The sequence below is a fragment of the Callorhinus ursinus genome, unplaced genomic scaffold (assembly GCF_003265705.2).
Source record: "Callorhinus ursinus isolate GAN/ISIS: 27379988/994484 unplaced genomic scaffold, GSC_fseal_2.0 scaffold19, whole genome shotgun sequence".
Lineage (NCBI taxonomy): Eukaryota > Metazoa > Chordata > Mammalia > Carnivora > Otariidae > Callorhinus > Callorhinus ursinus.
In genome coordinates, this window is record NW_027397081.1 from 17,347,355 (window position 1) to 17,369,886 (window position 22,532).

A 22,532-nucleotide genomic window follows, 5' to 3' on the forward strand; every position below is an offset into this window, starting at 1 on the left:
CACCTCACATAATGCTTGGTACTCAGTAAGCATTTAAATTTGTTGATTTTTGGGAATGATTACATGACATAGCCCTGGCATCAGGAGGTAAGAGAGTGAAACACTCAGAGAATAATACCAGGGCAGCTTCCAAGCCAAAGTGTGGGGACCAGTTTAGGGTACACATTTCAACTGGGAGGAAGGGTCAGGGAGGCCTCTAGGCAGTGACTAGGTCATGGGAAATATGTGACTTCAGCTGAGACTTAAAGGAATGAATTTAGAGGAAAGGAAAGACAGGCTAACTAGTCTTTCGTGAAAAGCTTTGAAGCTAGCCCTAGAGCCAGCCAGGAAGGGTTGACAGCCACCTGGTCCCCAGAGGAGTCTCGAGTGGTGGTAGCCATGCATGTCTTCCTCCGTAGCCTGCTCAGCTGGTCCACGCCACCCTGCTTCTGCGGGCTCCCCCAGGCCTTGGGCTTCATGGAAGGCAAGCTTACTGGAGCACCAGCAGTTTGTGGGGGAGGGGGGAGCATTGTCTCTGGAGTACTGACTTGCTTTGCTTCCCTTTCCCGACCTCAGCTGGACCCATTGCCCCTGGCACCTGCTCACCTGCCTTTTACCATTACTGTTGTTGGCAGGTTAATGACCTAGTGACTTCCTTGCCGGTCACATTAGACTTGGGGGCGGTGAAAATCTACCAGAGTGGCATGTCTACTGCCGTGGAAACAGATTTTGGGCTCTTAGTGACGTTTGATGGCCAGCACTACGCCTCCATTTCCATCCCAGGCTCCTATATAAACTCCACATGCGGCCTCTGTGGGAACTACAATAAAAACCCCCTGGATGACTTCCTCCGCCCAGACGGCAGGCCGGCCATGTCCATCCTGGACCTCGGAGAGAGCTGGCGGGTCTACCACGCCGACTGGAAGTGTGATGCAGGCTGTGTGGACAACTGCACCGTGTGTGACGTGGCCACCGAAGCGCTCCTCTTTGGCCCTGACTACTGTGGCTTCCTCAACAGGACGGACGGCCCCCTGTGGGAGTGCGGCACTGTCATGGACCCCACGGCCTTTGTGCACAGCTGTGTGTACGACCTGTGCAGCGTGAGGGACAATGGGACGCTCCTCTGTCAGGCCATCCAAGCCTACGCGCTCGTGTGCCAAGCCCTGGGCATTCCAATCGGAGACTGGCGAGTCCAGACGGGGTGTGGTAAGCTGGCATCCTGCCCAAATGGAAGGCTGCGCCGGTGCAAGGGGGCTGGGGAGGCGGTTTCCGGGCTCCATCAAAAATCTCCTTGTTGAGACCAATTGCCCAAGAGTGAGGGTGAACTGAAAATAGCCAGACATTAGGAACAGTCAAAGGATCTTTATTTCCCCCCCACACCCACCCAATACCATAGTCAGAAAACGAGAAGCCATTGATGAGCCTCAGTGGTTCGGAAACACGGAACACGTGGCAGGAAATGCTTGGCCACAGGAAGGCCCGGTCCCAGGGATGGCTATTCCAGACTTAGGCAAGGTGGTGGGGTTTTCAGAGGTGGAGGCGGCGATCTTTGTGGCCATTGAGTAAACATAGTCGCTGCTCTGAGTAATCAAAAGCAGCTTTGGGGGAAATAACTCACCTCCCAAATGGAACCAACAGCATTTGTCCTGTGGCTCTTTCTTCTCCACCTTCCATCCCTCTAGATTCTGTGTCTCTGGCTCCGTAGCCTTCCTCTGACCCACTGGTGTTGGTGGGGAAAGGGCTGCAGCAGGGAGCAAAGAACATCAGGAAAGAAAGCCCTTTATCTGAAATGCTAAGTGGTTAGGAAAAGCCCCAACAGTGTGGGGAAATTCAGTTTCCTTTGAATTACCTTTTACATTAAACATTTTGTACCATTTAGTTGTCTTGTTTTCTCCTTCTATCCCACTTAAACTCTCTTACCCTGTTTATATGTATTTTTAAAATAAGCAAGCAAAATAACAGCTTCTTGGAATTCTGTGGGTCTTTTTTTTTCCTATCCCTTGGTTTTCTCCACAAGAGTACACAGAGCATTATATCGATGCATTTTAGATTCCTATGCAGATAAGAAGGTTTCAAAGTTTCTTTCAGTTCCAAGGCTAAAGGGAAATTTTTTTTCCTATCAGTATAGGTTGGATTCACAAAATCATCATGTATCAGATTCAATTCTTTGAGAATTGATCAAACCGTGAAGAGACTGTTTTCTTGTTGCTTGGTTGTGTGATTGACCAACCTCTATTATGCCTGGAACATCCAAATCCGGACTCAATTTGAGATTGAAGATGGCTTTTTTGGTATAATCTAAGATCCGTGTATAATCTAAGAGCATCCACATTGCCTAATTAAATTACCTGTAATAGCTATTTTTTCCCCTGGTGGTACTATTTTCCTATCTCTCACATTCCCCACCCCTCTCTCATGTTAGTGGGATGAATTCTAGTAGATTCAGACAGCTAGTTTACCAGTCCCTTGAGCCCCTGACTCTTGGATTCAACCAGACTCAAACATTTATGTAGACTCAGATGTTCTTAAAATAAGAACCAGAGGCTTCTGAGGCAAGAAGGGCCTTGAGGAGGCATTTAGCTCCAACCCAGTCTCCTGGAGGAACAGGCACACACCTTCTTTTCAGATAACCAAGGTTCTATCTTATTTTTAAGATCCCAGAGTATTCATTTTCAGTCTTTTTTCGTCACTTAGGTATTTCGAGCGCCTCCCTGTTAGAAATTTCACGTTTTCAAGTGGCTCCTCCCACGGTTACATTTTTCATTTGTCCTGCAAGTTGGATTTATTTCCTTCTAAGAATGGGCCATGCTGTTTAAGATCAGATCAACTTATATGTCCATCAGCTGAAGATCTTAAAGCATCTTGCTGGTTGTAGATTATCCAATAATAAATCAGTGTTGAACAATCCGTCTAGTCTAGTTAGGATAGCAACCTGAAGTTTAATTCAGCCAGGATGATTAAATGAGAGTCAAGCTCACAATTCAATCACGTTTCCCAGTGGCTATCACAAAGCAGTGGAGCTTGTTTCTACAGACACTACCTCAAGTCTCTTGCCTGATGAGTGGCCGCTGGGCCCTCATTCTAGGAGCTAAGCGGTCCAGAAGGAGCGCCCTTCCTGCAGGCCCCTGTGGGTGCTGGATCCCTGTGGTTAGCACCCGGGACACTCACCTGCTGTCGTGCTCTCTCTTCTCCCTGTCAGTGTCCACGGTGCAGTGCCCGAGCTTCAGCCACTACTCCGTGTGCACCAGCAGCTGCCCGGACACCTGCTCGGACCTGACGGCCTCCCAGAGCTGCACCATGCCGTGCACAGAGGGCTGCGAGTGTAATGAGGGCTTTGTGCTCAGCACCAGCCAGTGCGTCCCATTGCACAAGTGTGGCTGTGATTTCAATGGCCACTACTACACCATGGGGGAGTTCTTCTGGGCCACGGCCAACTGCACGGTGCAGTGCCTTTGTGAGGAGGGTGGGGACGTCTACTGCTTCAACAAGACCTGCCGGGGCGGGGAGGTGTGTGCCGTGGAGGACGGCTACCAGGGCTGCTTCCCCAAGCGCGAGACCGTGTGCCTGCTCAGCCAGAACCAGGTGCTGCACACCTTCGATGGCGCTGCCTATGCCTTCCCTGCCGAGTTCTCCTACACCCTCCTTAAGACCTGCCCTGAGCGGCCTGAGTACGTGGAAATCGACATCAACAAGAAGAAGCCCGATGTGGGGCCCGCGTGGCTGCGAGGCCTTCGCATCCTGGTGGCCAACCAGGAGGTCAAGATAGGAGGAGTCGGGGCTTCGGAAGTCAAGGTAAGACTCCTGATGCCCTTGCGGCTTTTCTGATGAGTCTCGCCAAGTGAAGGAGCCGTAGTCTTCAGGTGTGCCCTTCTGCCTCTGACCACGAGTGGATTCCAGGAAGGCAATGACTCCGAAGTGGGGGCATTTCTGAACGTTCAGCACCAAATCAATCTCTCAGGAGGGTGAAACGGAGTGAGGCTGGAATCCTGCAAATTAGGGATAGCTGTAGCAGGACTGGCTTTCTCTGTAACACCCGACGCTTACTGGACGCTTACTATGTGCCAAGCACTGTTCTAAGCAGGATCACACCTAATCTGATGAGGGGTATGTTTTCATCCTCATTTTACCTATGAGAAAACTGAGGCACAGAGAGGTTAAGTAACTTCCTCAGGGACACACAGCCATAAAGTGGCATTTGAGCCCAGGCAGGCTGGCTTCAAAGTCTGTGCTCTTTACCTTATACTATACTGACTCGCCTACCTGTTGATGGGAACCCATGTTGGGTAATGTAGACGGTACCCACAGGGGCACCTCCTGCCCCTCTGACCTGGTCTAAAATATTCATCATTGGGCATCCAGATCATTCGTTCTAGAAGGATCATTAGGAATCATCTAGTGCCACTATTTGTTTGTGCATGAAGATCCCAAAGGGTTAAGTGAGGGATGGGGGACCTCACAGCTAGGTGGTGATGGCATGATGGGAGGGCGGATCTCCCCGCTCCCAACCCAACACATATTTGGTAATATCACAGGAAGTCAAATTTAGAAAACAGAAGTCAACGCAGTCCTGTGCTAGGAGATCAGAAAACACACGCCCAAGGACTGAAGAGGCTGTTTTCATTCCCATCGACACACTGGCAGAGATTAATTTATTAAAAGAATAGTAAAAGGTGGGCGCCTGGGTGGCTCAGTTGGTTAAGCGACTGCCTTCGGCTCAGGTCATGATCCTGGAGTCCCAGGATCGAGTCCCACGTCGGGCTCCCTGCTGAGCAGGGAGTCTGCTTCTTCCTCTGACCCTCCCCCCTCTCATGCTCTCTCTCTCTCTCTCATTCTCTCTCTCAAATAAATAAAATCTTTAAAAAAAATAAATAAATTCAAAATCATAAAAAAAAAGAATAGTAAAAGGTAGAGATAGGTGGGTGGACAACTGGATAGTTAGATAGAAACTCTATGCTCCCAAGAGGCTGGGACTCAGGAACAGTCAAACTTGAAGGAAAGGAAGGAGCCAGAAGTGTGGGGAAGGAAGGGCACAATCAGTGAAAAGGAGCTGTCAGGCAGAAAGAAGAAGCCACATGTATGTCAAGACAACTTCTCACATTTCACTCTTGTTTTGGGCTACCTCAGGGTCTTATGTATACCCAAATAAACAGCAAGTGTGTTGAATCAGAGGCGCCAAGAAAGAAACAAGAGATGCCCATGCAGAAAGAGTTTGTGTATGTCTGTGTGGTTTCCATAGCCCGCCAGCTTCTTGACATTTCTCAAAGGAAGAGTCACGGGGCAGAACCATGTCTTTATTTCAGAACCTAGGAAATTGTGGGTATACTGTGTGCATCTGGAATTGATGATAGTGATTTGGTTTTTCAGCTGAATGGTCAGGAAGTGGAATTACCTTTTTTCCATCCTTCGGGGACGCTGGAAATCTATCGAAACAAAAACAGCACGACGGTGGAGTCCAGGAGTGTTGTGACCGTCCAGTACTCGGACATCGGTCTGCTGTACATCCGGCTCTCCACCGTTTATTTCAATTGCACAGGCGGGCTGTGTGGCTTCTTTAATGCAAACATCAGCGATGAGTTCTGTCTCCCCAGTGGCAAGTGCACGGACAACCTGGCGGTGTTCCTGGAAAGCTGGACAACCTTCGAGGAGATCTGCAACGGGGAGTGTGGGGACCTGCTGAAGGCTTGCAACAATGACTCGGAGCTGCTCAAATTTTATCGGAGCCGCTCCAGGTGTGGCATCATCAATGACCCCTCCAACAGCTCCTTCCTCGAGTGCCACGGGGTGGTCAATGTCACCGCCTACTACCGCACCTGCCTCTTCCGCCTGTGCCAGAGCGGGGGTAATGAGTCAGAACTCTGTGACTCCGTGGCACGGTATGCAAGCGCTTGCAAGAACGCCGATGTGGAGGTGGGCCCCTGGCGGACCTATGACTTCTGCCGTAAGTCGGGGCTCCATGATGCGGGAGGCCACCTGGGAGGGGCAGGAGTTGAGCTCAAGGACAGTCTGATGCTTGTGTGTACCTTCCTCGTCTGGTGTGTCCTTTGGAAGGCCCCTTACCCCAAACCCGACTGGTTCTCACCTTTATTTCTGTTTCTGTTTACACAGTGTCTCTTCATTGTGGAGGGATTAGCCATCCTATTGACTCTTGGTTTTAGCTAGCGGAGGATATGCGTCATATCAAAGACTAGAAGTCTCTGTGATGGCTCCATCAGGGCCTTCTTTCTTGGCAAAGAACAGCTCCATTCTTTCCAAGGAAGGTGATCAGAGCACCTTTCACGGAGTAGAGATTAGAGCTGCTCCCTGGGGCAAGCCTGACAATGGCTATGAAGAGAGTCCCACGTTGCTTTTTTTTCATTTTGTCCCCCAAGTATCTGACCCCTCTCGGGAGGGCGGTGGCAGTACTAGTAGTAATTAGAATAATTGCTGAGAAGCCCTGACATATAACACCCGGGACAATGGGGGAGGCCAGGGGGAGGAGTCAGGTAGAAGGGGCAGGGGGAATGGCCGAGAGGGCAGGACCAATGCCCGGAGCAAGGACTGCCCCACCTGGGCTTCAGCACGCATCCCTTTCCCACCAAAAAATTGGCCCCAAACCCAAACCAAAGCCACCATTAAGATTCTATCTTCTACATCTGTTCATCTCTCTTCCACTAACCTCCTACTATCTAGTTTATTTCTCAAAACTTTTTATCTTGAAATAATTGCAAAGTTATAGAAACGTTGCATGAGTGTCTGTGTACCCATTACCCAGATTAACCCACAGTTAACATTTTGCCCCATTTGTTTTATCATTGTCTCTCGCGCTCTCTCTCTGCATTTGAAAGTAAGTTACATACATCATACCCCTTTGCCCCTAAATGCTTCAGTGTGTATTTCCTTAGAATAATGACACTCGTTTACAGAGCCATGGTATCGTTACTGACCTTAGGAAATTTAACACTGATACAATCATTTAATATCCACATTTCAATTTTGTCAATTGACTCATGATGTCCTTTATGGCTTTCCCCCTTCAATACAGATCTAGTCTAAGACCCCATGTTGTGTGTAGAGCTCTCATGTCTCTTTAGTCTCCTTTAATCTGGAATAATTCCTTAGCTTTCTTCTCTCTTATTGTCATTTTTAAAGAATACAGCTTCCCACCTCTTAAAAGAGAATGGCCCTCCATTTGGGTTTGACATTTCCTTGTGATTAGGTTCTGCTGTGCGTTCCTCTCAGACTCCTGCGTAGGTGACGTCTGTTTTCCTCATGATACCACGTCACATGCAGTGCATGCTGTGTCTAAACCTCTCATGAGATGGACACAGTGGTCCCCTGGTCAGGTGTTGTCAAATGTCTCCACTCTGTGGTCACATTTTGTTCTCTTACAACTAATCAGCTACAGGTAGGGAGATACTTTAAGACCATGCAAGTATCCTGCAGAGAAAGTATGAGAGAGGATGATAAAGCAAATGGGGCAAAATGCTACCTGTAAGCTAATATCAAAATCCCCCTCCTCTATTTAGTGCCCATTGATGATCTTTGCTTCTATCAGTCTTTTTAGCATGATGATTACAAGCTAATGGTTTCCAGCTCCAGCACTCTGTTCACTTATTTACCAAAGTATAGATGTCATTCTACTGTAAGCAAGAGGCTTGCTTTCTTGTTTGTGTGTCTGCCTCTCATCCATTCATCCATTTATCCATCCATCCATCCAGCCATTTACCCATCCACCCATCCATCTTAATCATCTTTTTATTGAAGTATAATTAACATGTGGTGTTATATGAGTTTCAGGTGTACAATATGATTCAACAATTTTATATATTTCTCAGTGCTCACCACCGTAAGTATATTTCTAATTCCCTTTGTCTATTTCACCCCTCCTCCAATCCCCTTCTGACAACCACCTATTTGTTCTCTGTATTCAGGGGTATGTTTTTTTCTTCGTTTCTTCTTTTCTTTGTTTGTTCATCTGTTTTTTTTTTCTTAAATTCTACATAGGAGTGAAATCATATGGTGTTTGTCTTTCTCTGACTGACTTATTTTTCTTAACATAATACACTCTAGCTCCATCTCCATCATTGCAAATGGCAAGATTTCATTCTTTCTTGATGGCTGAGTAATATTCTATTGTATGTATATATACCACATCTTCTTTATCCATTCGGCTATGGATGGACACATAGCAATCTAAGTATCAATCATCTATCTTATCAATATGGACACACACATTCATAGTTTTTCAATTATTTTTATTTCATATTATATTTGTTCATGATTATGGTGTTAAAATTATTCCAGATTTGGCCTGTGGGAGCCCTTCGAGCTGCCTCTTATGTCCTTTGGGCATGCCTTGGTCACTTTCTTACTTTCTGGTATACCAAGGTGCTCCACATTCATCCTGTAATCTTCCCTGCCCCAGACTAGAATCAGCCATTTCTCCAAAAAGCCCTAATTTCCCTTGGTGGGGACTGTTCCTAGAAACCAAGATCTGGGTGAGGCTTATCCATTGCTATGGGGGTATTCTTGCTTTGCCACTAAGCCCTTTCAACAGAAAATTTTAGAGCTAAGAACTAGCACACACACACACATACACACACACACACATTGCACACATACATACAGGCTTTTTACATCTCTGGTTTCTGAGCTTTGGGAGCCCAAGGAGCATGTGGATGGTTTGATGGCTCTCATCTCAGAAAAGGCAGTGATATTCTTGGTGACCCTTAACCACACTGGGGAAGGATGAATAGCAGACACTGTGAATCCTGAAGCTGGAATTCTGGGAGCATTCATATGTCACCTACAAGGAGAAAAGCTTCAAGGTCTCTCCTGACCACCACTAGTGGGACCTTGTAATATGTTCCCCCAACCTTCTTTTTAATCTGCCTCCACATCCTCTCTGGTCCTCTCTGCCCCTTATCTACTATGATCTCTGTCCCTCTCCAGCTCTCAGTTTTCTGGTTGCAGTTCATTCACAGTTACAGGGTTACTGAGCCCGACCCCTACCAAATCTATTTTGTTGCCCCGCCATGTCACCATGTCTGCTGTCCTTTCAGACTATGACTTCCACCCAACAGGCAGTGTTTCTGGATTGGTTTTGTCTTGTACGGAGCATACTTTGGTGGCATTGGCGGTGCAAAGCACAGTGGAATGGGGATGATTCCCTCTTTTCCTGGGTGTGATGGTTGCTGAGAATAGCTTCTCACCACCCCTCCTCTGCAGAGCTGGGGGAAGTTCTTTTCAGTGCCTTTTTTAGAAAGAGAGAGACATGTGGACAAAAGCAGCCAAGGGTCTGGCAAGAAGGACCAGAGTGTGCATGTTTGATCAAGAAAGACTCAGGTACTAAGGGGTTAATCTGGTCAGGGTCTTGCAGGCTGGGGAATGGGCTGAAGACCAGCTGCAAATCAGGAACACAATCTTCTCTGGGCCTGGCGAGAGACAGAGACAATCACTGCTTCTGTGTTCTGAGATTTTGAACCAGCCCTTATGTTGGCAGAGCTGGGCTGCCCAATTAAATAATTTCACAGAGGCATTTCAGAGGCCAGAGGAAGTTTTATTACTTCACGTCTGTATGTTCCAGACTTTCAGACAAATTCAGACAACACAATAAGTCATCAAGTGAGAGCCATTTAAATAAGTGATGTTATTTGCTATCACCATAAACCTGCAGTCAGTGTTATAACATTCATAATTTAGAGACAAATGTGAAAATCCCTCTATACGGACATATTTAATCAGGACTGAACTAGCCTTCAACTCCAAAGCCATATGGTATTGTAGTCAATGGGAGTGGAGATAGTCCTTTAGCCCAGAGGAAAAAAGATTGGCTCTCAGTACATAGTATAGAACTGGTGAGTTGGTACTTGTGGGCAGGGCTATTATTACCGTGCAATTTATTTCTCTGTAGTGTCCTCTCTGTCCTTGGGTTGTAAAACACTCTTAAGGAGTGAGAGTATGCACAAAAGCTAAAGAAAGTTTTAAAGAATTGGCACCTCTTGTCCCCGGGGGATAGTGGGGACATTTGTGGATCTCTAGACCACCCAGACCTCTAGGTAGATTTCTTCTGGCTCCTGGATTCATCCATGCCCTGCCCAGGTCAAATTTTGGCAGGCTGATATAATAAAGAGAAATGGGAAGGTGACCTGGAACTCCATGGTGAGCAACACATGCTGTTACCATATTATGTGCTACCCTTTGTGACTCAGAGACTTGATCTATCAAGGAAGGCTTCTGGGCAGAAGTGCAATATGAAGTGAATCTTTTTTTTTATTATTATTATGTTACGTTAATCACCATACATTACATCATGAGTTTTTGATGTAGTGTTCCATGATTCATTGTTTGCGTATAACACCCAGTGCTCCATGCAGTATGTGCCCTCCTTAATACCCATCACCAAGCTCACCCGTCCCCCCACCCCCTTCCGCTCTAGAACCCTCAGTTTGTTTCTCAGAGTCCATCACCTCTCATGGTTCGTCTCCCCCTCCGATTTCCCCCCCTTCATTCTTCCCCTCCTGCTATCTTCTTCTTTTCTTTTTTTTTTTAACATATAATGTATTATTTGTTTCAGAGGTACAGATCTGTGATTCAACGGTCTTACACAATTCACAGCGCTCACCATAGCACATACCCTCCCCAATGTCTATCACCCAGCCACCCCATCCTTCCTACCCCCCACCACTCCAGCAGCCCTCAGTGTGTTTCCTGAGATTAAGAATTCCTCATATCCTGTGGTATATATACACAATGGAATATTATGCAGCCATAAAAAGGAATGAGACCTTGCCATTTACAACGACGTGGATGGAACTGGAGGGTGTTATGCTGAGTGAAATAAGTCAATCAGAGAAAGACATGTATCATATGACCTCACTGATAGGAGGAATTCTTAATTTCAGGAAACACACTGAGGGTTGCTGGAGTGGTGGGGGGGTGGGAGGGATGGGGTGACTGGGTGATAGACATTGGGGAGCGTATGTGCTATGGTGAGCGCTGTGAATTGTGCAAGACTGTTGAATCACAGATCTGTACTTCTGAAACAAATAGTGCAATATATGTTAAGAAAAAAAAAAGAAGAAAATAGCAGGAGGGGAAGAATGAAGAGGAGTAAATCAGAGGGGGAGATGAACCATGAGAGACTATGGACTCTGAGAAACAAACTGAGGGTTCTGGAGGAGAGGGGGGAGGGGGGACGGGCTAGCCTGGTGACGGGTATTAAAGAGGGCACGTTCTGCATGGAGCACTGGGTGTTATGCACAAACAATGAATCATGGAACACTACATCCAAAACTAATGATGTAATGTATGGTGATTAACATAACAATAAAAAAATTTAAAGAGGAAAAAAAAGAAGTTCTCACATCAGTGAGGTCATATGATACATGTCTTTCTCTGATTGACTTATTTCGCTCAGCATAACACCCTCTAGTTCCATCCACGTCGTTGCAAATGGCAAGATCTCATTCCTTTTTATGGCTGCATAATATTCCATTGTATATATATTCCACATCTTCTTTATCCATTCATCTGTCGATGGACATCTTGGCCCTTTCCACAGTTTGGCTATTGTGGACATTGCTGCTATAAACATCGGGGTGCACGTACCCCTTCGGATCCCTACATTTGTATCTTTGGGGTAAATACCCAGTGGTACAAATGAAGTGATCTTGACAGATGTGTAGGGTTTGGCTTTGTGAGGCCCGTCTGGGCATGGGAAAGAATATGAGCAAAGCAGGTGGGAGGGACCAGGGCCAGAAGGCGGTGAGGAGGTAGAAAAGGCCCGAGGTACCAGGAGCCAAAAAATGAAAGACAAAGAGAAAGGCAATTTGTAGAGTAAAGATGCCTTCATAAAGTATATCCTACTAGAAGAAGTGTGAGTAGGGGAAAGGTTTTCTACTTATTGAGACTCTACTGTAGAGTTAATATATTAGGTCATTCATCCTCATTACGACTGTGTTAGGTAAGTATCATCTTTATTTAATAAAAGAAGAAACCGAGCTCAGGGATGGTATGCACAGGTCTCTATGGACCCAAAGCACTGGTTCTTTCTGGGACACTCTCTCTCCAGAATCCTTGAGTCGGGGCAGTTAGCATTGGGAGATCCAGACTGGATCTCTCTGGTAGTTATGGGCTGAATTAGGTTAAGTCACTGAACTTGAGTTCCTCATCTGTAAGACAGAGATGAGAAGACTTTGCTTACCTCCCAGGCTGTTGAGTAAAGTTACGCCAAACTGTCTACAAGGATGCCTGGCATGTAGCGGGTGCTCACGGAGGCTTATAGTCTTGGGATCTTCTACACAGAAAGCCACATGCCCCAGGAGCACATGAGGGGTTCCCTGAGCCTCCGATCACCCCAAATGAGGATGACAGCAGTGCTGAGCACACGGCGTTCACGTGCACACCACATGCATCTAGCGAGTGCACACACACTCTCTCTGCCCCTGTCCCTTGCTCAAGCCTGTCTTCTCCTTGGCTACCCTCAGCTCTGGAATGCCCGGAGAACAGCCATTTTGAGGAGTGCATGACGTGCGTGGAGACCTGTGAGACGCTGGCCCTGGGCCCCATCTGTGTGGACAGCTGCTCTGAGGGCTGTCATTGTGACGAGGACTATGCCCTGCAAGGCAACCTGTGTGTCATCCGCAGCGAGTGCGGCTGCAACTTTGAGGGCCACCAGCTTGCCACCAATGAGACCTTCTGGGTGGACATGGACTGCCAGATCTTCTGCTACTGCAACGGCACAGACAACAATGTCCACTGCGAGAGCATCCCGTGCAAGGGGGACGAGTACTGCATGGAGGAGGGAGGCCTGTACTACTGTCGGCCCCGAACTGACGCCTCCTGCATCGTCTCGGGCTATGGCCACTACCTCACCTTTGATGGCTACCCCTTTGACTTCCAGACCAGCTGCCCCCTCATCCTGTGCACCACAGGAAGCAGGCCAAGCTCAGACACTTTGCCCAAGTTTGTTGTCACGGCCAAGAACGAGGACCGGGACCCGTCGCTGGCCTTGTGGGTCAAGCAGGTGGATGTGACCGTGTTTGGCTACAGCATTGTGATCCACAGGGCCTACAAGCACACAGTCCTGGTGAGTAGTCAAGGCCAGATGGCAGGAAAGGGGTTGTGGGGAGCATGGGGGTCCTGGGTCAGCAGGCCAGGCTGCAGCTGAACCAGGCTGGCCTAGAATCTGAGGAGAAGCCTAGGATGTTAGAGCAGAGAGGGACCCTAGAGATTCTCCTTATCTTACAGATAAGGACACTGAGCCTCAGAGAGAAAAATATTCTGCCCAAGGCACCGAATTAGGAGCAGAAATGGTACCCTTCCTCATGTATTGGAGAGAGCACAGACCGAGGTTCGAATCCCAGCTGGGCTGCCGCTGTGTGTCCTTGGGCAGTCACTCCATCTGCGAAAGAGAACATGTGCCTAGCACGGCTTAGATGCCTGTCAGTGGTACTACCACCCAATCCACCTCCTTGCCTCTGTGGAGCCCAGGATGATAGTTCCCTGCTCTGGCCTCCTTCCCACCACTTCCTGGCTCCCAGTTGGCCCCCCATGAGATCTGCGAGTTCAGGAATCTTGCATGCATCTGGAGCCCTCAGGGGCCTCCTACAATCTTCCTACTTGGGCCTCAAGTAGGAAGGAGTGAACTTTGTCACTCCCTTGACAAAGATAGGAGCAGATAGGGCTGGAGAAGCTCTGTGCTCACCGTCAGGCCTGAGGACATCAGCCCCCTGCAAAAGACCCAGCCCCTCCTTCCCCCGGGTCTTGCTCTGAGCGGAACCGGGTACGCTGACAAACCAGCCAGTAGCCTCGCTCCGAGGTTTGGGAGGGGCTGATACTGGGCATGAGCCTCTTAGCACAATACTCGCTGATCTGTGGCATAATTTATCTCTACTGGGACTCCTTTTCACCTTGAATACATTCTCTGAAAAATGCTGAGCTCTTACAGGGGAGTTCCCTGAGCAGCTCTCCGGATCTCTTTCCTTCCTTAGAATCGCCTATACCCTCCTTCTCTGACAGAGGCTTCTGAGCTTTCTAACTGCCTGCCCTTTCCCATTTATCTGAAAATGTGCCTTCCTGTCATCTAAGGCAGGGGACTCGCTGGGCCCATTCTTCTTCCCTTCCTTGGATATTATACCCAAACCCCTGACTGCTTTCCTCGGGGTGCTTCCCAGAACTGTTGGTCCCTATACCCGTGACTGCACGAATCGTATTGTCATTCCGGGGGCCGGGGGGGATGCCCGTATCTGACTCGCTCGGTACTAGTCGTGGGTTTCTTGAGGGCAGGAACTCTGCTTAATTCATCTTTATGTGAAATGGCTCTGGTGTCAGGACACTCAACACATTTGTCCAGTGGATGAATGAGCTGACATAGTAGCCCCTCTCTCCTACGGTCCCCAGGAGTTATCACTTTGCTGCTGGCCACGTCCTCATCAATCTGTGGGATGAAAGTGCCATGGAGGCAAGATAGGAAGGCATCGGGTGCTTGCCTGTAGCCACATAAGGCTTCCCACAGATGTCTAGATAGCAGAGGCTGCCCATCACAGTAACAGTCCTCGATACCATTTTGTCATCGTATGTGTTAAAACAAACACATGGGTCATTTTGTCCATGTGGCTTGCATCATATTTGTCTTTTTCTCCTCATCTGATCTATTTCTACCCTTAGATTTATACCTTTTCATGCAGCTCCTTATCTCCTTGACATTCAACACCCTTCCACCACTCTGCCTTTTAGGGTTTTTTTTTCTTCGTTTAAAAATATAATTTGCTCATAGGTCCTGTCTCATACAGGGTATTAGGAGATTGCATTTTCTGCCTCGTGTTCTGCACTCTTTGGCATTTCGGTGTATGGACCTCTGAGACTCGCATGCTGTTTTCAGACCCAGTTATTTTCACAGGGAGACCACTGGAGCCTCGTGAACACTTCCTCTCTTTTGGGCTGTCCCTGCTCTCTTTCCTGGTGGCTGATTCCCCGCTCTCCCTGAGTGTCTCCCTCTCTTGCTCCCTGCTGTCGGGCCAAGGCCCTGATGGGTCAGCTCACCTTCCCGGCACGTGTCCTGCCCTAGTCTCGTGGGATGTGTTCATGGCTAAAGGCAAGAGCCATGGGTACCACACAGCTGGCTTCTTCCCCCATAAAGTGATGGAGAGGGAAGAGAGTACTCATTTCCTGGATCTGCCATCACAACGTATCACAGACTAGGTGGTTTCAAGCAACAGAAAGTTAGTCTCTCCTGGTTCTGGAGGCTAAGAATCCAAAATCAGCTCCTAGCTTCTGGCAGTAGTAGGTGGTCGTTGGCCTGTGGCAGCATCACTGCAGTCCCTGCCTCTTCTTCATGTGGTTTTCTGCCCTCTGCACCTTCTGTTTCCTGGGCCAAGTCGCTCTCCCACTTTATGGACTCCAGTCTTGGATGTAGCACGCACCCTGATCCAGTATGACCTCATCTCAACGTGATGCACCTGCAAAGACCCTATTTCCAAATAAGGTCACCTTCACAGGTATGGGGGGTGGTGGTGGTGGTTAAGACTTCAGCCTATCTTTTGGTGGGGGGCACAGTTCAACCCACAACAGGGAGTGAGTAATGGGCATCAAGGAGGAATTGATTAAAGGGGTGGAGGAGGGAATCCTAGCCAGGGCATGTCTGTTTTTCTTTCTTTTTTTTCTTTTTCTTTCTTTCTTTCTTTCTTTCTTTCTTTCTTTCTTTCTTTCTTTCTTTCTTTCTTTCTTTCTTTCTTTCTCTCTCTCTCTTTCTCTCTTTCTCTCTTTTTCTCTTTCTCTCTTTCTTTCTTTCAGATTTTATTTATTTGAGAGAGACAGAGGGAGAGAGCACGCACAAGCTCAAGCAGGGGGGAGAAGCATAAGGAGAAGGAGAAGCTGACTCCCTGCTCAGCAGGGAGCCCAACGCAGGGCTCGATCTCAGGACCCTGGGATCATGACCTGAGCTGAAGTCAGACGTTTAACCGACTGAGACACCCAGGGACTCCCAGGGTCCATCTTTTAAAGTCACCCAGAAGTCCTAAGTGCTCAAGCTGCAAACAGTGTATAGCTTGCAAATATCTGACATGAAGATCGAGTGCAGGATGCTTGAAGGTTCTTTACTCTGGGGGCCTGAGGGATAGATTTTAGCATTGACTTTGAATTATTAATATGCGTTACAGGATCTGCTTGTTCAATGATTTGCATTTGTTTTTCCCGTGATGTTATTATTAGTCACCATCTCTCCCGGAGACAAGAATAATGACCATCACAATGACAGTGTGCAGTGAAGTGTTGGGGGAAACACAGCAGGGGCCCAGGGGCCCCCGGGTTACTGCTGGAGCTCCCAGAACTGGAGGTGTCATGGAAGTGATTCCTTGGGACGCAGGGTCCCTCTATGACTCTGACCTTGCCTTGCACTAAGCAGTACTGAAGGATGAGGGAAACCACTAAGACAAGGGACGCTAGAAATAAACATGGTATCTACATCCCAGAGAGGGTCACGGGGTTGAGCAGCAGAAGGCAAGCCACTCCTGGGGGCACCGCAACAGTCCACGTCTCAGCCATCCATGGCCAGAGCTCCACAGAGACGGGCACTCCCCTGCCGTGGCCCCTGGGCTTCAGCACAACCAGGAGCTTCATGGTCCAGGACAAGGGGAAGGCTGTCAGGATCCTCACAGCCAGTGTCTCTATTTACTGGCAATCCTGTGGCCACCAGAGAAGAGAGAGGGTTTGAGCATCACCCCGGCTCAGGTTAGTTTGATGGGCTTATACTGGGGCCCATTCTGTGCCAAGCTCTGGGGGTAGCAGAATGAATCAGACGGGACCTCTGTCCCAAGAGAACTCAGAGTCTAGTAGCAGAGACGGACGTGTTAGCAGGTTATCTGGATGTAATGGGAAGTGCTCCAAAAGTGTGCCGTGTGGAGGGTCATGAGCACACAGGTTGCCTCCACCAGCCTCGGGGGCTTCAGGGAAGGCTTTCTGGAAGAGGTAGCCCAGAGCTGAGCCTTAAAGGAGTATGTCAGGCAGGCTGAGAATGAGATAAAAGCATTCTAAGAAAAGAAAACAAAGTGTGGGGGGCGAGGAGAGCTCAGGACAGCTGGAGAAGCTATAGAAGCAGATCGGGGCCAGTTGCATAAAGGAAAGGTCTCTGCTAAAGATCTGGTACGTGGTCTTATTCCTAATGCTTAAGTGTTTGCAATACATTTCCTGACACTCATCCCCACGCCCTGTTCTGTTTCTCCTCTGCGCCTTCCTGCTCCATCCATCAGGCTCTGCTTCATACCAACCTCTTCCTTTCGGGGCCTCCTCTCCCTCTGCTTCCTCTTTCCTTCTGTTTGTCACTCGCAGAGAGAGACAGTATGGCGGGGCTGGGATGGAGGTGGCATTCATGGGGCTTCAGAGGCAAAGAGAAGCCAAGCCTGCCGGTCTGAGTTGGAGGAGGTTCCTTTCTCAGGGTGCTCCTAGACAGTGACAGAATTTGCAAGCCCTTTGGCTTGAATCTGATCCTATCGCCTCCCCCCAAGGTAAGGCCTCCCGCTTGGCACCTGGTAGCCAAGAACACAGAGTGCAAGGAAACGCAGGAGGAAAAGCAGGCTGGTACTTGTGAGCCTTCAGAGGCACAGCTTTTAGTTTACTGGTGTGGGTCTCCCCCTCCCTCCATGACCTTCTGCATCTGTGATCTGTGTCTGCACAGGGCCCACATCGCCACCTCTGGGTCTCTTGGTAGGGAAAGTTGTGCTCCCCGGGCACAATCTCCCTCCTGCTCCATCCTCCTGTGCTCCTGAAATGACCTGTCACACCATCCTCTTCACCTCCCTTCCAGGTGCAGAGAATGAGGCATCCCCCCCCCCCCACACGGCCACTCCCACCCGTCCATCTCTGTTTTGCTTCTCGGGGATCTTGCCTGTCTGTCATCTTCTCTCCCTCCTGTGTTAGGTCCTTCTCTTCAACCCATAAACATGTTCATTCGAAAGCAAACCTTGAGGCCCATTCACCACCAGCTTCGACTCAGTCTCTCTCCTCCCCTTCCTTTCTAGTTGCTTGGAGAGAGAGATCTTCCTGGAAGATCTGCTTCCATAGCTCCGATTTGCTGTTGAACTGTGCCATCTGACTTCTGGTCTCCTCACTCTACTCCAGTTCTCTTATGAAGGCACCAGTGACTACTCTTCTGCAAAATGAGGGGGTCTTTGTCAGGTGTGATCTCATGGCCTCTGTCACGTGTGATATTGCGTACAAGGCCTTCCACGATCCGGGCCCTCCCCACCGCCCCCTCTTTCTGTCCCACCATTCCCAAGGCCATATTTCATGCTCTAGCAGCACTAATTTGTTGTGGTTCTTCCCATTTATCAGGCTTTTTCTCTCCAGTTAACCTATGCTTAGGCTGTGCCCTTTTCTTGGGATTCCCTATTCTTCACCTCATTCCTCCTCGACTGGCCAACACTACTCAACCTTTAGGACCAGGTGTGTGTGTGTATCATCTTTTGCAGGCATGCCTGATTCTGTCCCCAGGCTGAGTCTGGTGCTGTGCATCTATTTATCTTTATCATTGCTTTTATCAGATGATGCTTTTAGTATTGATTTATGTACTTCTTTCTGCCACATACCTGTGAGTGACTAGGGGAAGGGCCCTGTGCTTTATTCCAGCATTTAGCACAGTGCCTGGCACACCATGGTGCCAAATGAATAAATAAATTCTGCCTAGACAAATATTCACAGAAGAGGAGATAGTTGACTTGCAATGTGAAGGGCGAACATTGCCCCATAGAGAGGGAGGGCAAGGGGAAGGGCATCGTTGCTGGGTTAGGTCAGCTTCCCTAGAGGCAGAGTCTGGGATTCTTAGGAAAGTGGGGGATGCTCCAGGGGAAGAGAGCTCAGCAAGGACAAGGTCTGAGCTGGAGACCAGCTTCAGCCTGGGCCACCAGGAGCTCTGGCACGTGACCTGCATACAGAGTTGTTCCCCTGGTCCCCTGTGTGGGTTTGTCATTGGCCAAGAGCCACCCTTGGGGTGGAGGGGGCAATGGAGTGGGGTCATAACCTTCTGGGCTTCCAATCGGCCAAGACCAGCTGTGAGTTATCATTAGCCACAGTCACGGTGGCTGAGGATGAGGGCCCCGGGCAGGATCCAGAAAGTACCATCACACTTTCAGGAAAGAAAATGGCACAACTTGGTCCATTTGGGGAACTGCAAAGCGTTGAGTATTGCTGGACTAGGGGAAGTAAGTGAGTTGGGTCTGAGAGATGTGGGAGTAGCTCCTGGAGAGCCCTTTGTGATCTGCCGTGTGTATGAGACTCAAGCCATGAAGAGGATATCGGGTTAATGGCTTTCAATTGCGTTAAAAGATGCTGGAGTGGCAGTGGAGAGTGAAGGGAGGAGAGGGGTAATACCAGAGCAAGAAGACCAGTCAGGAGAATATGCAGTAGTCAAGGTGAAGGTGGTGAGGGTCTGAACCACAGCAGTAGCCGTGGGGACGGGGGCTGTCGGATACGAGAGAGATTAAGGTCAGAAGGGAAGGCATTTCTGGTCAGGGAGCAGTGTTGGCAGCCACCTGCCTCTCTGGAGAGGGAGACCTGCTCTCCTGGCCCTCACGTAGTCTTATTTCCTGTCATGTACCCACCCAGCCCAGGGCTATAGGATTTGGCTCATCTGAATCAAAACAGGGCAGTGCAAGGGCAATGCACTTCCAGGGTTGTATGTTAAGGGATTTCCTTGTTTTACGAATGAAAAATACATGAGGGGAAACATGTGTCAAGGGCTCTCTCAGCATGAGGCATTGTGCTGGGCACCCAGTGGGGAGCGAGGGAAAGACGGAGATAAAGATCAATAAAGTGTGGTTCCTGCCCTCGAGTTGCTCATGATCTTGTAGGTGAGACAGAAATGTAGACAACTAACCATAATATAAGGCAGATTGTGATGCGTGCTTCCACAGCGGTACACACGTGCTTGATCTTGGCCAAAGGTGAAAAGGAACACAAGTATAAATAACATTCTGGTTGCCCATATGAGGGAGTGATTAATTCTCACCACAGGCTCAAATAGTCTTGCTTTACAGAAGAGACGACACTGGAGCAGGGTCTGGGGGGCGAGAGAGGGCGGTTGATGGGTGAGGAATGGCATCCTAGGTAGAAGGACCAGCAAATGCAAGTCATTCTTCAGGGGGTGGAAAAAAACAATCCCAAAGGAATGAATAAACTGGGGTTTACCTAAAACAAAACCACAATACATCTGGAAATCGAAACACTGGAGTTCTACATTTTGGTATTTTAGTCTAAACTTTAATTGAATTCTTATTACCCTCTCATTACCTTGGAGAAAACAGTTTGAACTCCTGGGGGGAAATGATGCTATGTAAACAGAAGGCACTGAAATAAATAGGTATATTAGTGTACAAAGGATAGTCATTTAAGTCTGTTCAGATCCTGATAATAATAGTTGACTGACATCAACGACACTACTTGCCAAGATTACGTTCAACCTGCTCCGACCGCCCTCTGGGGCTGCCACTCTCGAGACGGATCGTCCGGAGAGGTGGGTGTTCTCTGGGCCAACCGTGTTTCTCTCCCGCAACCCTCTCTCTCCTGTAGGTCAACAATGAACGCTTGTATCTGCCCCTGAAGCTGGGACAAGGGAAAATAAATATCTTTTCCTTTGGCTTCCACGTGGTGGTGGAGACGGAGTTTGGCCTCAAGGTCGTGTATGACTGGAAGAGCTTCCTGTCGGTCACAGTCCCCCGGAGCATGCAGAATGGCACGGTCGGCCTGTGTGGCCGCTATAACAGCAACCCCGAAGATGATCTGGAGATGCCCATGGGTCTGCTTGCTTCCAGCATCAGTGAGTTTGGGCAGAGCTGGGTGAAGAGGGACACCTTTTGCCAGGTTGGCTGTGGGGATCACTGCCCTTCATGCGCCAAGGTGGAAGTGTTCTCCAAGGTGCAGCAGCTGTGCAACCTGATCCCCAACCAGAATGCCGGCTTCACCAAGTGTCACAGCAAAGTGGACCCCGCCTTCTTCTACAAGAACTGCCTGTTTGACTCTTGCATCGATGGGGGCGCGGTACAGACCGCCTGCAGCTGGCTGCAGAACTACGCCAGCACCTGCCAGACTCAGGGGATCGCCGTGACTGGCTGGAGGAATTACACGTCCTGCTGTGAGTCCTTCCCCCTCCCTCTCTCCTCGGTTGCTCTGGGCGGGCCACTATTCCAGCTCCACCGAAGTCCACGGAGCAGAGCCCTCTAAGGATATGCCCTTGGAATTGAGTTTGACCTCTGAAACAAGATGTGTAACCTCCCAGAGCTTCCATTTCCTTATCCGTAAAATAGGAATAACACCCCCTATTTCATGTGTTGCTCTGGAGATGAAATAAGACCGTGTGCATAAAGCACAGAGCACCATATATGGCATTTAGACTCGGCAAGGGCACAACAATTTTAAGAAAGGACTAACGGAGGGAAGAGTGAGTTAGTAGGTTAGTTTGTTCGAGAACCTCCTGGGCCCATCACGGCGCTGGTAATTTACATGCTTTCTCTAAGTGTGCTCTTCTGTTGGATTCATATATGTCAAGTATCCGTCTTTGTGTTTACAAAACATAGCAGAATGTTAAAAGCATGAGAAAGAGAATTAGAGCCCCTGGATTCTAGCTTTGCTCTGTCCTTAAGTGTTGGTGTGACCTTGGAGCAATTTGCTTTTCCTCCCCGGTTCTTAGTTTCCCCCGATGATGCTTTGATAATGCTGCTGCCTACACCCTTTATGCTACAGAAACATCCGGAAGATCAAATTAGGTAGTTGAAAGCATAACACACTGTACGCATGCCAAGTGGTGTTGCTGTTATATTAACGGTTTGCTCTGAGCCAAGCCCAGTGCTAAATGCTTTATCAACATTATCTCGTTTATTCTCCTCAATAACCCAATTAGTCAGGGAGAAACAGAGACTCAGAGGAGTTAAATAACTTGCCTAAGGTCATACAATCTCAGTGGCAAAGTCAGGATTCAACCTTCTAACCCCAAAGCTCATGCTGTCAACTCATATACACTGTACTGGTGTGTTATGTACTGGAATAATTTGTCTGCATTGAGCACATCATAATAGGAAAAGATTGGGCGGAGAAACCACTAGTGGTCTTTGGCCAGTCTGCCGTGGTCCATTTTCCCATCTCGATCTCATTAGTGACAGCAAATTTCTTCTAGGCCTAAGTGTATGAAAAGGTTACAAATGGATGCTGAACGCACAGAACTCTAAATAAGTGATCCAGTGGGGGTCCCAGAGAATAAACTTCCTTTCCTTCCTGGAAAAGCAGGGGTTTCGATGAAAACCCAGAACCAGGGTTGTCGTTTAATGTTCCCATGGCTGGTTTACATCCCACATAATTGGATTCCCGTAGATTGGGGGTGGGGGGGAAGGACGGGAGGAAGTAGAGAGAGGGAGGGAAAGATGCTAATACCATTTCAGCCAGGCTTGGTCCCTGAGTGAGAGGTTGTGGGGATGATGCCAGCAGGAGTCACTGTCCCAGACGAATTGGCCTCTGGTGACTGCAATGAAATAAATATGCCTATAAAAATGTCAGGGTCTGGATAAGTCCCCAGAGCTACTCTGGATTCA

The 22,532-nt window shown here is 48.6% G+C and overlaps 1 protein-coding gene across 1 annotated transcript in view; it reads left to right on the forward strand.

Moving 5' to 3' along the window:
• TECTA (tectorin alpha) overlaps window positions 1-22,532 on the forward strand; it is a 69,337-nt gene that overhangs the window by 19,791 nt on the left and 27,014 nt on the right. The window contains exons 7-11 of the mRNA XM_025893827.2: window positions 615-1,185; window positions 3,179-3,771; window positions 5,344-5,917; window positions 12,447-13,048; window positions 20,521-21,082. Coding sequence (XP_025749612.1) covers window positions 615-1,185; window positions 3,179-3,771; window positions 5,344-5,917; window positions 12,447-13,048; window positions 20,521-21,082 — 2,902 coding nt within the window. The remainder of the gene's footprint in view (window positions 1-614; window positions 1,186-3,178; window positions 3,772-5,343; window positions 5,918-12,446; window positions 13,049-20,520; window positions 21,083-22,532) is intronic.